Raw genomic sequence first — 16,360 nt, 5'->3', positions numbered from 1 at the left:
GGATTGGCGTGACTCCCGCCTTCTCTCCTCCCATGTGTTCAAGACTCCGCCGCTGCCTGCTCTCTGTCCTCAGCGAGTTCAACACTTCTGCCTTTCCTTTGTGGAGATCGACAGCTGGTAAGTCTAATACATAGTTTCAATGTAGCTATCTGTATTATAACATGCTCAAACTAGCTAGCTTACCTGCTAATATAGAGATGAGGTGTCAGTAAACATAAGACCGACCGGCAGCCCACCTCATATGGATGCTTGTAACTTTATGCTATTTCATTTTTTGCACTAATAATAGCCAAACTAGTGTTATCTTACTGGGAGTTATATTTATATCATATCATACTAGACACAGATACTTACTTTTAACCCCATTAAGAACAATATCAATAGCAACAATATCATTGTTGCGCAAATTCATTGATGTGGTTGAGTTGTGTAATCAGAAATCAGAAATTTGACTTGCTTCTTCCTGCTTCCTTTAAATGTCTGTATAAGGTGGATACATTCCTCTTTAATTACTAGAGTTTGGAGATACCTTAAACATAATTGTTTTAACTTATGTGTACACGCCCAGGAATGCAATCTAAGGAGAACCAGTTAATGTAGACTTAATAATGTAATGTAACTTAAAAATAAGATCTGATTTAGTTTGACTCACAGTGTCTCCACAAGTTAGTGTCACAACTTTCATACAAGAGCGGTGAGTTCATCTTAACATGTTTTGCATTTAGCACAGCTGCATCGCTGCACCAAATGTTTCTGTCAATTTAATTTTAAAAATTAAAAATTGCTCTGTCTCTCACAGCTGCCCAAAACAAAGAATCATGGTCCAAGCTAAGACCTGGGTCCTGACCAAGCACTTTGATGGCTTCCCAAAGGACAGCGACTTTGAGCTGAAGGTGGAGGAGCTCCCTGCACCCAAGGATGGGGGTAAGAATGTCTCTTTATACCTCTACTTAATCTTGAAGAGGAGCTATGCATGCTTTAATTACCTTTAATTACTTACGTGAGTTAATTATCGAAGAAGAAAAACATCTGTTCAAGTGTGTGCTTGTTTTTTTGTGTGTTTTTTAGAGGTGCTTTTGGAAGCAGTGTTTCTCAGTGTCGACCCATACATGAGGTGAGTGGAGAGCAGGATTGTGAGGCTGCAAAAACTTCTGAATTAAACAAGTAATTAACCATTGTGAAATGCATATATATTGTAATGTAATGCACTGTTTGTCTCTCCAGGCCGTTCAGTAGATTTCGCATGAATGAAGGCGATGTGATGATCGGAACTCAAGTGGCCAAGTAAAAACACACACACACACACACACACACACACACACACACACAGCCTCTAAGTCTTACGAACGTCTTTAATCTGTCATGATGTACCATGCATGCCAGGATGTTTACAGACACAGAACCAGTCCTGCACCTGCTGTTAATTACTGAAGCCTTTGATTCACAGTGACTTGGGAGCAACAGCAAACTATTGAATCGTTCTTGGCAGAGTGTTCAGACACTCAGCCTGTTTCAGTCGGGAGGTTTCTGCTGATAAACATGCAGAAAGAATTACTCATTGACCAAGCTTTCCAAACAACCTAAAAGTAATGTTTTTAAACGCACATGTTACGCATTTTCTTAACTTTGTTGTGAAGCAAAGTGCATAAAACTCATCTGCCATTTTTGCATTCTCAATTAATTATGTTTTCTGTGTCTGCTATCCATATGGCTTTATCCAGCACTATTAGCAAACTTTAATGGTACAATACGCAGGAATTGATGCTTACTGTTTGTAAACAAAACATTCAGACTTGGACTCTCAGGCCGGGCCAATGAAAGTGAAAGCAAACCACAGATTCTTTCTCATTTTAGAATGAGATCACCTCGCTATATTTGCAAATTTTTTTCGCTTTGACTGCTATTTTTGTAGCTTCGCGCCAAAAGGGTGACGCCCAGAGATGTCTCGAAAACAGCAAAATGTCAAGAAAAGAGGAAATACAGGCATTGGGCACACTCTCTGCAGATACAGATAAGCCACACACTTCCAATGGGTCATACGTGGTGATTGAGACAAGAGGAATTATTTTTCTATAATAATAATAAGTCTTTACATTGTTTTTTAATCAAATCCTGCACAGTATTGTTAGAGCATGGGCTTTTAAAGCCTCCCACGCTTACCCGGGTTCTTTTTTCTAAACTTGGTCTTACAAAACACTTAGAACAAATGAATAAAATTAACCATTTATTTAAAGAATAATAGCCAAATGCAATGCTCAGCGCTTGACTCTGCAATGTGATCTCGATGGCACCACAAGACATAGTGTGAGTGATAAAAGTGACACATTTTTACACTCCTCTTCTTGGGTTGGGCACACGCCGTACATTTGGGTGGGCTTTTTAATGCAATTGGTCAATTTTTGAAGGACGCTTTCGGTTGCCCCCCTTAACCGTGCACCTGGGGATTTGACATCTCCTTGACCTTTATGTGTGTGTGTGTCTGTTGTTTGCTGGGGCTTCCATGTCCTGTCTCTGCATCTCGTCGTCCTGTCCTCCCCACTGCCTATTCCTGAGCTGAACTCCTCCACATATCCTCTGTCTGATACTGTCCCAAATTTGAACTTAAGTAACTCTGACCATAGGTTCATAATTTAGAAACTCAGCCAATCCGAATATATTGTTTATCTTACAGTATACCTTTAAAATTAGCTCAGTGACACAATGGACTTGAGATGGAACAAAGGAATCAAACTTGATTGATTAATTACTTTGTTTCTTCTTCTGTTTTTGTCTTATTCTGTTTTTCTGCAGAGTTATTCAAAGTAATAACGCAGCATTTCCCGTGGGAAGCCACGTTGTTGGTCGCGGTGGCTGGAGAACCCACACAGTCTGCGACGGGACCGACCTCATTCCCATCATGCCTGAATGGCCACAAGACGTCTCGATGTCCCTGGCTCTGGGTGGCATCGGCATGCCGGGGTAAGACGGATGTGATGTTCCCAGAGGAGTAACATGTGGCAGCCAGGCTTCCAGAGAGAAGACGGGAATTCATTTGCTCATGAACAATTGATGAAAAAGTGATTTGTTTTTCCAGCATTTACAATAATTTGATGGGCTTCTGCTCGGCTGCCAGAGCTGAATCATCAGGATAAAACGAATGCAGGCAAAACATCTGGCTCACTAAAAGTTAATGATGCAAGACTATCGGCTTTAAGAGATACAGGAGTCTGCTGCTTGGTAGCCAAAAGGAAAAGGTTAACTTGGGCTACACACGTGTGAACTATTATGCAGAGAGATAATACTTGCCTTCTAATCTGGAAAAGGTACTTCTATCTCCCTGTTTGTTTGAGGCCAGTAAAAGAGGGAGAGAGTTTCTCAGCTACGATTAAAGAGTCTCAGTGAAGCAGAACAGCTGAGTTTTGTCTCTCTTTGAGAAAATAAACAGGTAAGGCTCCAGATGTTTTGTCCTGCTGGTGAGGTGAAGCCATATAAACACTTTCTATGCAGGCAGTTCTAATGAGTTTACATTATGAAGTTCAAGGAGAGTCCTTCGTGAGTGAAGGGAAACATTCCCTCAGGCTTTGAAGATTTTGGTCCTTTTTCTTTTCCAGGCTGACGGCTCTGTACGGGATAGAAGAAGTCCTGGGGCTCCAGAAGGGCGAGACCCTGCTGGTGAACGCTGCGGCCGGGGCGGTGGGCTCCATCGTGGGTCAGATCGCCAAGATAAAGGGCTGTAAGGTGGTGGGCTCGGCGGGGTCTGATGCCAAGGTGGCTTTCCTCAAAGAGCTGGGCTTCGATGAGGCCTTCAACTACAAGACTGTTGGTTCCCTGGAGGAGGCGCTGAAGAAGGCGTCTCCAGGCGGATATGACTGCTTCTTTGAAAATGTAAGCACTCGTTGTGTAGCACAGATTCAGATTTTGACAAGTCTGACATGTTTCCATTAGGGGAAGAGTAGCTGCCAGGAAAGCTTCAGGCCACGCACTCTCAAATGGCCATTCACTCAGCGTGTCTCCATTACAAAAGAGGCCTGTGGCTCCGTTGGTAGAGCGGGTTGCCCACTGATCGGAGGGTTGGTGGTTCGATCCCTGACCATGGCAGCCTACATGTCAAAGTATCCTTGAGCAAGATACTGAACCCCAAATTGCTCCCAATGCTGCGTTCATCGGCGTGTGAATGAATTCCCAATGGTGGCACCGTTTAGGGTAGCCACCAGTATGAACGGGTGAATGAACGCAGTCTGTAGTGTAAAGCGATTTGAGTGGTCGCAAAGCGACTAGAAAAGCGATATATAAGTGCAGGTCCATTTACCCAGAGGGATTTAGAGACTCCAGAGGTGACGTGTGGTTTTCAATCGTTGCGTAATCGTTTAGCAACAGTTTTGACCGTGGCGTCACATACGCTACAGATTAAACACGGGAGACGCAACTGTGGCCGCCGTCGCTAACTGTGCACAACGTCAGCAGCTGATCATAAACAAAGCAGCATGGCTTATTATGCACAGCTGATCGTGAATTAACCGGCATCGCTAACTGTGCACAGTGGTGCTTGTTGTAAACAAACAGAGATCGCTAAGTGCAGCAGCAGCACATACACACTGTACTGCTACAGAGCTAACTGTTAGCCTGTTAGCACTGTGCTACTGTGCACCTCGTTCCGCGACGCCGGACTGCATTATGTCCCGCCTCATTCCAGGTATTGGACTGTAGTGGAAACACCCCTAAATGTGCCTTCCAACTTAGTTTAACAAGGTTTAAACTCAATTATTATTTTTTACTGGTTTAACTGACACTTCTTCATTTTAGGTGGGAGGCCCTTCTTCAACTATTGCCATGCAACAGATGAAGGACTTTGGAAGAATAGCCGTGTGTGGAGCTATTTCCACATACAATGACACCGCGCCACAAACAGGTGTGTACATTAGAGCTGCAACTAATAATTATATATATTTATAATATTATATACATTATTGATTAATCTGCCTATCATTTTTTTTCAGTTAATCGATAATTGTTACTTTTGTGAAGTATCAAATCGTTTGCAATAATTGGCCATCACAACAGAACAGAAAATTATGTCTTAAAATGTCTTTTTTTTTTTCTTTCAAAAATATTTTTATTGAATTTTCCATGGCCAGTACACTGTATAACACTCAACATTAACAACGTGATGGTCAGATTTTATAAACACACAAATATGACCCCCCATCACCTACCCCATTAACCCCATTCACAAGCAGAAATAGAGCAGAAATATTAAAGAAATAATGTCAGGTAGATTAAATGTCTCTTTTTGTCTGGAAAAAGTCCAAATATTTATTTTTGCAATGATATATGACCAAGAAAAGCAAGAAAATCCTCTCATTTGAGATGCTGGAATCAGAGAAAATTTGATAAAAAGACTAAAATGGTTAATTTATTATCAAAATAGTTGCCTATTAATAATTTCTGATGATCAACTATTTGATAAACTGACAAATCATTTCTACTCTGGTGCACTTCTCTGCCTTATTTTTTTTATATTTAATAATTATGTTGATTTTTGCACTTTTAACTTGATACATGCTTGTGAAAAAAACCTTTAATGCAGCTAAAACTGTTAAAACTAGTAATTCAAACCTTTACAACTATACATTCAGATGATTTTGGTTTTTTCCACTAGAGGGCGACATTGTGCTGCTCAAATCCTGGAGGGGATGTAGAAACAGACCTTTATCTCCAGTTCATATCCATTCTACCCTACAATTTATAAATATGCCAGATTCAGGAGGATTCACTATGTGTAACTACATCCCTCCATCCACATAAAAAAAAAAATAAAGATGTAAAGGTTTCAAAAAAGTCCCACTCACTGTTAAAGTCTCTCATGGCAATGTCCATTATGTAGTTAGAAGCAAATTAGCACAACAGAAATCTGCTAAAATAAAATTAAATACCTTGAACATGATATATAAAAATTAAACGTATAAAGGAGAATTACCATATGCGCCACTTAGACCACATGTAGAATATTGTGTTACATATATGTTCTTTGTCTTCTGACCCATAATGCAACTGTTATGACCTCACATTTTCCACAATGTCCTCAACTAGACTGTAACTCTGTTACATTTTGCAATAAAAACCTTACATACAGGGAAATAACTAAACATTTTAAGTAGCCTTTTGAAATGTTTTCTTATCAACCTTTTTAACACCTAATTTATTGCATTTTTAATCACCTTGTAATTACTTTATGAACTTGTGTCTGAACACAATAAGCATTAAAAGCTATAACTGTCTCTGAGACACTTCGTCTTACTTCGTCAAATGCACTTTGCCAAAAACCACCAGGGTGTGGTCACATTTAGCAGCATGCTTTTCTTGCTATTCTCAACCTCAACCTGCTGCACAGCTTGTGTAAGGGCAGCTGCAGCAAGTTATTAAAGTAAAAAGAAAAAGTGTAACTGACTCAGAGACCGTTACACTTTGCGCTTGTTGTGTATGTTTCAGACAAATTCATAATCATTAAAGCTCATAAAGTCATAAAAATGAGATTTAAAAATGCAATAGAGACTAGGAAGTGGTTACAACCAGATGCCCCAACTTTGGGAGATTGGTTGAAAATTGTACCAAAAAATTTACATCATGGAGAAACAAACATTCTCCATAAAAATACAATCAGGGAAATTTGAAGGATTGTGGTCCAGGACATTAAACCAAGGAGACCGGATTTGCTTTAGTTAGCATGCCAACTAAGTAAACTGCTGAAGAGACTATTGTTTGTGATATGAGTAGATCTTCTCAAAAAACAAACAGAGTCAGTGTGACATCTTTTGTTCAGATGTTCATAGTTTAATTAACATTAAAGTCAGATAAAAATAAAAAGGGAAAGCCACTGATGACAGAAAAGCTTAGTATGTATGTAAGTATGGCTTAGTAGTAAAAAAATAAAATAAAAAGTTGGTAAAAAATAAAATCTTTGTATAAAATAAGTGTGTAGGAAAAAAAAAAAAGCAGAATCCGCGCCGGGGTTGGATTGGTATTTGTATCAAAATATATTTACAGAATATTGCCTGATGAACATTCTATGTATCAAAATGTATTTTCAACTCCGGAACTTTATAGGACTTTCCTAATAAAACTAAAATTATAGAAAATAAAAATGCAATAGATACGGGTTTAAAAAGGTTGCGAATTATGTTTGATTAAAATTCTTTTTCCCTTTTATGTGATGTTTTTACAGCAAAATGTAACAGGGTCACAGTCTGGTTGAGGGCATTGTTTGGAAATGTGAGGTTGAAATATGAGGTTGGGTCAGTTGCATTGTGGGTCAGAACAACATGTTTACAGATGAAGAATGTGGCAATTCTGCAGTAGTCCAGGTGGCAACACTGTAATTTTCCTTTTTGTATGTTTCATGTTCATGAGTGGGAGTCGTATGTGTTTTTTGAAATTTTTATGTCTTTTTTTTTTGTTGTAGTTTTCACTGAGTCTGCTGAATCAGTGAGAGAGCAAATAGGCCTGTCACGATAATTTCTATATCCACTTATTGTTCGATATATAAAACGGACACGATAAAATAATGCTGCAAAATGTTTGACATGGAGCACAAATTGACAAACAAAACCTATATTTCCCAAGCAGCCATTCCAGCTGTTTATATTTTATTTTAATAATAAGATAATATAACACATAATGATTATCTAATTGCAATATTTTGTTAACAGAGCCTGAAAGTCTATTTAATTTGTTTTGGTTGTAGTTTCTTTTTTCATGTTTTATTTATCTAGTATATTTTGATATTTCTTTTCTATATTTTAATTCCAATGTTTAATATTCTCGAGATTTAAAAATAAATTGCTGTGGAAAAGGATGTTCTAATTCTGCTCTAATATCGTTATAAAACTAAAACAACATTGATACAATGATACTATTGTTTATTTTGATAGTTTCTGGGAAAATATATCATCCTAAAAAATGTGTTATGGTGGCAGGCCTAAATAGAAAAGTTAATTTATATCAAAAAGTGGAAATGTCACATTATATAGATAAATTACACACAGAATGAAGCATTTCATGTCTTAATGTATTTCATTTCTTCTAATTATAACGATTATGGCTTATTTAATGAAGACCTAAAATTCAAAATTACAAAATTTTAAAAAAGTATGTTTAATATGGAAATGTGAGAGCAAGAGCAAATAAACCTTCAAAGACACCTGTATGAATCATGGCCATTATTTTTTAGTATGCAAATTGGAGCACAGCTTTTGTTTCCTGGGGCTATCTACCACTCAAGTTCTTTTCTTCAACCCTCTCTCAGGCCCGTACCCCCACCTGACCATGATCATCAAGCAGCTGAAGGTGGAGGGCTTCATGCAGAGCAGGTGGGAGCACAAGCACCCCGAGACCCTCAAGAGGCTGATGGGATGGTTGAAAGAGGTCAGAAACGGAAGATTATTATTCCCCATCTAGTTAATATTTATTTGTGGGTGTCCTCTGTGTGATTTATTTATTCATTCTGCATCTTCAGGGCAAACTGCAGTGTCGGGAGCACATCACAAAAGGCTTTGAAAAGATGCCGGCTGCTTTCATGGGATTACTGCAGGGAGAGAACGTGGGCAAGGCTGTCGTCGCAGTCTGAAGCAGAACGTGAGATCAACGCAGAAGAATCAGTATTAACATCTGACTCCATATTACAGAATACACACATGAAGGACGAAGCATCAGACGGTTACAACTAACTTCTTACACATTAACCATGGGAGGAAATGTGATTTATCTTTTTGAGCATTAGTTCGGGATTCATTGTTAGAGTTTAATAACAATGAGTAAGAGTTTTATGAAACTCTGGTCTGTTTGGATTTTCATTCATTGTAAAGCACATTTTCTTATAATGCATTTAAAGGGGGGAGAAATGAAAAAAGTTACTTTTAAAAAATCAGGTTTGGAGACACAAATCTGAGCATTTCTTCCTCAAATATTAGCACTTACTGACTATGTTTGACTAATTTTCAAAGTTTTGAAAGTACCTTCTGCTGCTGATACATTCATACATCATCCACTGTTACTTGTTAGAGGTTTTGTATAAGAAATAAAATTGGGACTTTTTTCCACTTTTTTGTTCATATCTATTTATATGACGGGCTTCCTGTGGCAGACTGTGAGTACAAATCTTTTTTTTTTTATGTATTTATGTCCTGTGTTTAATGTCTGAGGAGAACTGGGGGGAAAAGCTATTGAGGCACTCGTTTCAATCCTTAAATGAGTCCAGGTAATAGGGCAAGCACTGTTGCCTTCTGCTGCCAAGTGTAGCTTTTTGTTTGATCAGTAAACAGCCGATATTTTTAGACACCAATTTGAATTTCGTCAGGCTGTTGTGATGCTGGGAGCCCCAGCTCCATGGTTACGTGGGTGTTGTCTAAAATGTAAATGAAACAGAATGTGATCCTTTGCTAATCCTGTTGTGACAGAATGAATTGAAAACTGTCAAACTGTCATTGAAAACAATAGTCTATATTTAACCTGCTTTAAACCCACCTGCATGCCAGCTGGTAGTGGTGGTTTTCTACTCCAAAGTCTAGCCGGGCAGGTGGGGTTCAAGAGGTCAATGTTCAAACTGATAAACCTTTGTGTTCTTAAATTTACACTCTGAATTCTTTCCATTTTTATTTACATTTTACACAGTGTCACAATTTATCTGTTGAGCAACAGGATGCTGCTAGTCCAGTATAATAGCACAAGGTTTACCCACTTGGTGCATAAGCATGGAGTTTACATACCTGCAGGAGCAAAGCTTTATAGCCTACTGAAGTGGTCAAAATAATAAGTTATTGCCATGCTGAAAAATTGTTTAATGCCCAAGAAACTAGGAAAGGGAAATTGGGTTTCTGCATATAAGCAGTATTAAAATATTGGGTACATTTCTTTTTAGTTGGTATAAAGGCACCATAAAATGGAAGTTACAGTTTGTTGGAAAACATATATATATATGTGTGTTTTGTTGCACAATTGGGTATATATAACAGATTTTGATGTAGACTGATGTAGACGTCTTTGTAAATAATAAAGAAGCTAAATGTGAAGGAAAAACAAAAACAAAAGTGATGACGTAATGACGGCAAGTCACGTACGAGCGGTTTTACGGAACTGGAATTTAGCTGCGCTGACTCAGTCGTTTACGGTAAACCAAGAATTTGTCAAGTCATTGTGACTTGAATTACTGTTAAACCTCTTTTCCTGCGATTTACTGGAACGATAACCAAACTTGGGAGAAAGACAATAAAACATACAGGAACAAATGATCATAAATGATAATGTAATTGGTATTTACAAATATTAATAAGCTGTTAATGTCCTCTAGAATATTTTTTGTATAAAGTCACCTTTTTCTATATCGACTGTTCATCCAAATGATTAAAAAAAAACAACACGCAGATTAATACATTGACCGAGACACAAAATGATTCATTATAATGTTCAAGTACCGTTTAGTTGGGCTGATGGAAAATGGAATAAAATGGAAACAACCCACTGACTCAGTTTTTGGCTTATTTATATACAGTCTATGGTCTAACCCACTGAATCAGGGTATGGTCGATCCAGAGCATTTGGGGCGTAAAGCACCAAAAATGGAAAATATTACGTCCCCGGTGACCTTCACAATAAACGTCTATATTAAAGAAAGCTTTGAAACGCATAGTACAAAATGAACATAAGTAACATATTATTGTGAAATCTGAACGACACAAAAGCACAGTAAACACACATTCACAGCCGCAACACACACACACACACACCGCTTCAACGCCGTGCAACATTGAACCCAGCTTTTATTTTTTTAAGCGCGCCGGTTTCCGCCGTGGTGCGGAGGGCTGTTGACGCAGCCGCCATAAAACGTGGTGTGCCTGCTGGAAAAAGGGATTTCCTTTCACTCTAAGCGCCGAGAGACACGTTCACACAACAGCCACCATGGTTCGGATCGTGGAAACTTTGGTGAGTTGAGTCTTTGATAATTTTGCAGCTTCTGCCTTTTGTTAACGTACTTGTAACACGTTAGTTGATGTTTTTTTTAGCTTACCAACGGTAGATGGTTACGACCCCCCCCCCCCCCCCCCCCCTCCTTCTCTCGTGACCCTCTCCACCGTTGCGGAGTTAATTTTCTATGGTTTAGTGTAGCTGTTGTATACATTAGCCTATTTTTTAATAACTAATTATGAAGTGTGAAGCTTGTAAACAAGGCTCAGAGTTCGTTGACTGGCTCGGTTCATTGATTCGGTTGGTGACGTCAGCCGCCACCGTGTGTGTGTGTGTGTGTGTGTGTGTGTGTGTGGCGGTGGACTTTGCCATCTTGGAGAGAAGCGGGAATATAACGGTTCAGTTGCCCTGGAAACGGCCGTTGGTCCTAACGGTTCACCGCGCTGCGTCATTCTAACGGGACTTGTCAATAGTGGATATAGCAGTAATGGTAGTAATGCTTTATATTGTAGCTGGCGGCTACAAGCGGCCACCGCATCACGTTGCATCGTGGGCAGTCCACAGCAGGCCAGGCCCGTCCTGCCGGGGCGGGGACGGTACCGGGCTGTCCATTAACAGAACTTATTCTAATAGCAAAACGGGTCAACTCCGCATAAACACGCCAGTTTATGGCTATTTCAAGGACATATGTTTGTACTCTAATACACAACGTTATAGAGCGTCATAATGTTGAGTCAATAGACTGAGCCGGGACCTTTAATCACGTTGGGACACTTGTATCTCAACCTGAATTTATCATAATTTATTGTCACATTACATTACATTATTCTCATAACAAAACGAGTAAACTCTTTGTTATTTTGTCGGTTTTTGACTTCTTTCATGACGTGTTGGTATCATTGTTTTCGGCACAACCTCACCTATATGACCTGATTATTATCTTTTTTCATTTTGACTTACTGGATCAACATTTTGAAAACAAAAAACACACAAAATTACAACAAACACACTCATAACACAAAAAACAAACATCAAAAATTACAAAAAAACAAACATACACAAAAGAACAGATAAAAACACACAAGGAAATAACAAAAAAACAGTTAACACAAAAAATGCTGAATGCACACTGCAAAATTTAAAAAAATCAGTGCAAAAAAAGTAAAATCATGTTATTACACTTGGTCGAGGTGTTTTTAACCTTTGCTGAAAAAGAGTTGATGCATTAAATGGGTCATGGAAACTTCTGGAAAAGCCAAAACTTTAGAGGAAAGTTGACAGCAGGGCTCCATGCTGCTTCGTTTTTACGTTGTGACTCCAATGGGTTAAGGACATATGTTTGTACTCTAATACACAACGTTATAGAGCGTCATAATGTTGAGTCAATAGACTGAACCGGGACCTTTAATCACGTTGGGACACTTGTATCTCAACCTGAATTTATCATAATGTATTGTCACCTGCTGACTGTTGCAGTATTGATTGTTGTTGTTTTTTGTCTGTTTATTTTTAGTTTGTTTATTTTGCTGGAACCAACCCAATTTGCCCTCTGGGCATCAATAAAGTACTTCTGATTCTAATTATAGTGTGCTAATATCATATGTGATTTCATAAGCAAATAGAGATGTTGGAGGAAGTATTTAAATTATTTACTTAAGTACCCAACTAGGGAAATACTCCTACAAGTAATAGTTCTGTATTCAAAGCTTTTATTTTGTAAGTAGTCTCAGCAAACTGTACTGAAAGTAAAAGTGTGCAGTAAAACGTGTCCTGTCAGTGTTTTCCTTTTGTATGTTTTTAGTAACATTACTGCTGTATTGTTTGTTTTGTATGTTCAACTCATTTTTATATCCTGTTGAGCAATGCATTGTATGCTAGTCATTGTTTATTCTGATGAAGAAGTAGGATCATTTCTCAACACCTAAAGGAACATGTATTGTCCAATCGTCTAAACCTATTGATTTGTGTCTTATCCAGAGTAAACCAAAGAATCAGTGTGAAGAAGTACAGTACAAGTTACACGTGTTTCCTTTTTTCAATTTCTGTAGGAAGAATTCAAGAGCATCTTAGCGGAGAGCGGTGACAAACTGATAGTGGTGGATTTCACAGCCGAGTGGTGTGGCCCCTGTAGAATGATAGCACCACATTTTAAAGTAAGTGGATGATTTTGTCTCTCAAAACTTGTCTTGTTGGAGCAGAAACATGCAGCTTTATAAATGTGGAGAAAAGCCTGCATGTGCACATTTCTTTCTTTGTGCATACACACAGTTTTAGTTGTGAATTAGAGGAAGAATAGTATCAGTATATTTATATTATAATCCCTCCATTTTTTCCACCATGATTTAAATAGGAAAATATATTTTCATGTCACTGGGTCCTGGAAGATTAGATTCAACTTTTATAAATAATAATGGCAAGATTTAAGGGATGCATCAATATATTTATTTCTCACGATCACGTGGCAGCAGACCATGAGGCTCATTTGATCGTCTCTCTTGCAGAAATTCTCAGAAGCTCCTGAGAACCAGAACGTGATTTTCTTGAAGGTGGACGTGGATGAAGCAGATGTAAGTTTGTGTTGTTGTGGTTGTGTTTTGTTTTTTCAGTTTCCTACAACTGCAGTTGGCAGCCGTTCACATAGCTTTTCAGAAGTGCGAAATATCAATAACGGGATTCATACAAATTCTTGAAAATCTGAAAGTTTTCAAGTTCAGGGTTATGTTTGTATTTGTCTATACTTGTTGAAAATTGTTTAGATTACACAATCACACATTCAACAAATATTTGTCTCCTGGTATGTCGCATCAGACGAGTTAAGACGGCTATGAGCGAGAAGTCCTCCGTCAATCCGTCACTCTGGACATTTTCAGGCATTAAGTAGGTGTGTGACGATACTCAGCTCACGAGACGAGACAAGATTTTAAGAAAACCACACTGACAATATATGACTGGACCAACAGACTTTTTTTTAACAGAGTTGCACATGCATTTTGAATTTTTTCTGCAGTTTCGACCGTGATCACACAAGCGATGGATTAAACACGGGAGACGCAACTGTGCACAAAGTCAGCAGCTGATCAAAACATAGCAGCATGGCTAATTATGCACAGAGTAGCCACTGATCATAAACCGCCAACTTGAATTAACCGGCATCACTAACTGTACACAGAGTGTCCGGTGCTTGTTGTAAACAAACAGAGATCGCTAAGTGAACACCTCCTGCAGCAGCAGCACATACACACTGTACTGCTACAGAGCTAGCTGTTAGCGTCCAGTCTGCAAATTGCTAATAGGCTAAGGGGTTAACATCCCCTCCGGCTCTGCAGCTGGGAGAGACTTCTGCAGGAGGACTGTGCCGCTTCGATTCATTCTTACTCTTATTAACGATCCGCTCCTTAATTAACTCCTGCGACGTCATTCTGGCTGCTTGCTGCTCCCCACGCCTCCACCTTTCACAGTCCGGCGGCTGAGCTAAACAATGGGGACACGCCGGACGAAAGCTCCACCTTTTTTTTTTTTTTGCCCACATGCTCTCCTTCACCATAAGTTTCAATTTTTGATGGGAGCCACTTCCTCAAGATTGTGGATCGAAGATGGCAGCCATACCTTGAAGTATAATTATAAAGCTGTAACTGATTACTGTAATTTTTTTTAGTTACCTCCAACACTGAAGTTTAAAAGTTTGCCCCTACAGTTGCAGAACGTCATGTTGGTATTAAATACAACTTTTTATTTCTGTTAATAGCCCGGTATCATCAAACACACCTCAATTGAGTCCGACAGGAATCGAATCATGTTCAGCGAAATGTAGAACAACTTTGCTCGAGTGTGTAGAATCTCTAGAGAGAGAAACGGCAGGATGTGCAGATCTTCCACCATCATTGTTTTCAATGTCTCAAGTGTCTCCTCCCACTTCGTTTAGCGATGCTAATATTACGCTGTTGTGGAATCGGCATGAATATCCAAAGGAAATGACGGCCAAGCTTTTTGCAGCACTAAAAAGTCAGAAATGTCTCCGTTGTAATCTTGATATTTTTAATTTTAGATCCTTGTTTTCCCAAGTTATAGTTTTTCCTCCTTAAAGCGGACAGGTCTTCTAGACTCTACAGCTCCTTTTAATGTATATTTCTGTTTGCTTTGTTCACCTTACAGTCCTGAATCAGGGCGCAGCTGTGCTTTGATCACTCCATCTCACTGTCGTCTCTTTTGCTCTTTCCAGGACGTCGCCGCATTCTGCGCGGTCCAATGCATGCCCACATTTCATTTTTATAAGAATGGAAAAATGGTTAGTATGGAAAACATACAGCGAAGATGGAAACATTTAGCTCCAGTTTTGGGCTCCACCAACTCCTGCTGAGACTGATTTTGTTTCCAAATTTGTAGTATTAATCAGTTTTAAAGAGGGGTCTAAGCACAAGTCAGTGGAACGCCATTTGTCAATCATAAATACAATATTTTTGTTGAAAAATCCTAAAATAAGTGTTAGTATAATTATAAAAATTAGTCAACGCTAATTAATAAATCCTCTATGTAAGTGTAAATGGACAATAAACAAATGAGTCAACATAGTTTATAAATGACTAATAAAACAAAGTATAAATCTAAATGATTCAACATAGTTTGATAGTTAAACGACTGAGTCAATTGTTTAATGACTAAAATAAATATAAACAAGTCACCATGGTTAAAGATATTACTGTGAAATAAAAGTAAATTTTAAATTATTTTTGAAAACATTTATTTATTTGGGGACCTTTTTTTATTTCAGAATTTATTTAATTCTGAGTTCAATAATATTCAACAAGTCAAACTTTGTTCAGTGGAGAAAAAAACTTTGAAGAATTATGATGGCATAAGCTGTATGTATTTGGGGTATAAACTTGACATTTAAATGAATTAAAAATGTAAACATCTTAATATGCATGTGATTGATTATTAAAGTGGTCTCATATCTTTCTGTCTGCTCTTTGTTTCAGGTGCTCGAATTCTCTGGCGCTAACGAAACACAGCTGAAAGAAGGATTGGAAAAGTTGAGATAAAGTTTGTGACCCAGCGACCCAATCCACACACTCATTGTATAAAAACACCACAGTCGCCACTGTTGACCTCTGTACATGCCTAGAAATTAAAGTTTGATGTTAAGTAACCATCAGGTCTCCTATTCCACACAGAATAATACTTTATTGCTCTCATCATGTTGGTGACAACCAGTCCTGTCACTTCACTGTCTGTGTTTATCCACTGTCTTGCTGAAATTAGATTAAAACCTGATGACCATCTTTGATTCCGTTTTCTATGAAATTGGCTTTGCTCCTGACTAACTCCTGAACTTTCTTTGTATGTTGTGCTCAACACGGTGGATTTAATAAATAAAGATGAGCAACAAGAAGTTTGCACGCTTCTCATTACCGTCGCTGAGTCAGTA

At 38.5% G+C, this 16,360-nt stretch overlaps 2 protein-coding genes across 2 annotated transcripts; both read left to right on the top strand.

The window, feature by feature from the left end:
• The first annotated feature begins 34 nt into the window (after window positions 1-34).
• LOC131989893 (prostaglandin reductase 1-like) lies at window positions 35-9,074 on the top strand. The gene is made up of 9 exons (XM_059355256.1): window positions 35-117; window positions 800-924; window positions 1,069-1,114; window positions 1,225-1,284; window positions 2,791-2,958; window positions 3,591-3,864; window positions 4,783-4,888; window positions 8,282-8,400; window positions 8,492-9,074. The coding sequence occupies exons 2-9, from the start codon at window positions 819-821 to the stop codon at window positions 8,600-8,602; spliced, it is 990 nt and encodes a 329-aa protein (XP_059211239.1). The 5' UTR covers window positions 35-117; window positions 800-818; the 3' UTR covers window positions 8,603-9,074.
• A 1,722-nt stretch (window positions 9,075-10,796) lies between these two features.
• On the top strand, window positions 10,797-16,324 carry txn (thioredoxin). The gene is made up of 5 exons (XM_059355266.1): window positions 10,797-10,953; window positions 12,984-13,088; window positions 13,437-13,502; window positions 15,155-15,220; window positions 15,912-16,324. The coding sequence occupies exons 1-5, from the start codon at window positions 10,930-10,932 to the stop codon at window positions 15,972-15,974; spliced, it is 324 nt and encodes a 107-aa protein (XP_059211249.1). The 5' UTR covers window positions 10,797-10,929; the 3' UTR covers window positions 15,975-16,324.
• Window positions 16,325-16,360: the final 36 nt, after the last annotated feature.

Source organism: Centropristis striata, chromosome 17 (genome assembly GCF_030273125.1).
Source record: "Centropristis striata isolate RG_2023a ecotype Rhode Island chromosome 17, C.striata_1.0, whole genome shotgun sequence".
Lineage (NCBI taxonomy): Eukaryota > Metazoa > Chordata > Actinopteri > Perciformes > Serranidae > Centropristis > Centropristis striata.
The sequence above is the reverse complement of the archived record's forward strand: the minus strand, read 5'-3'. Positions and strand labels throughout refer to the sequence as shown.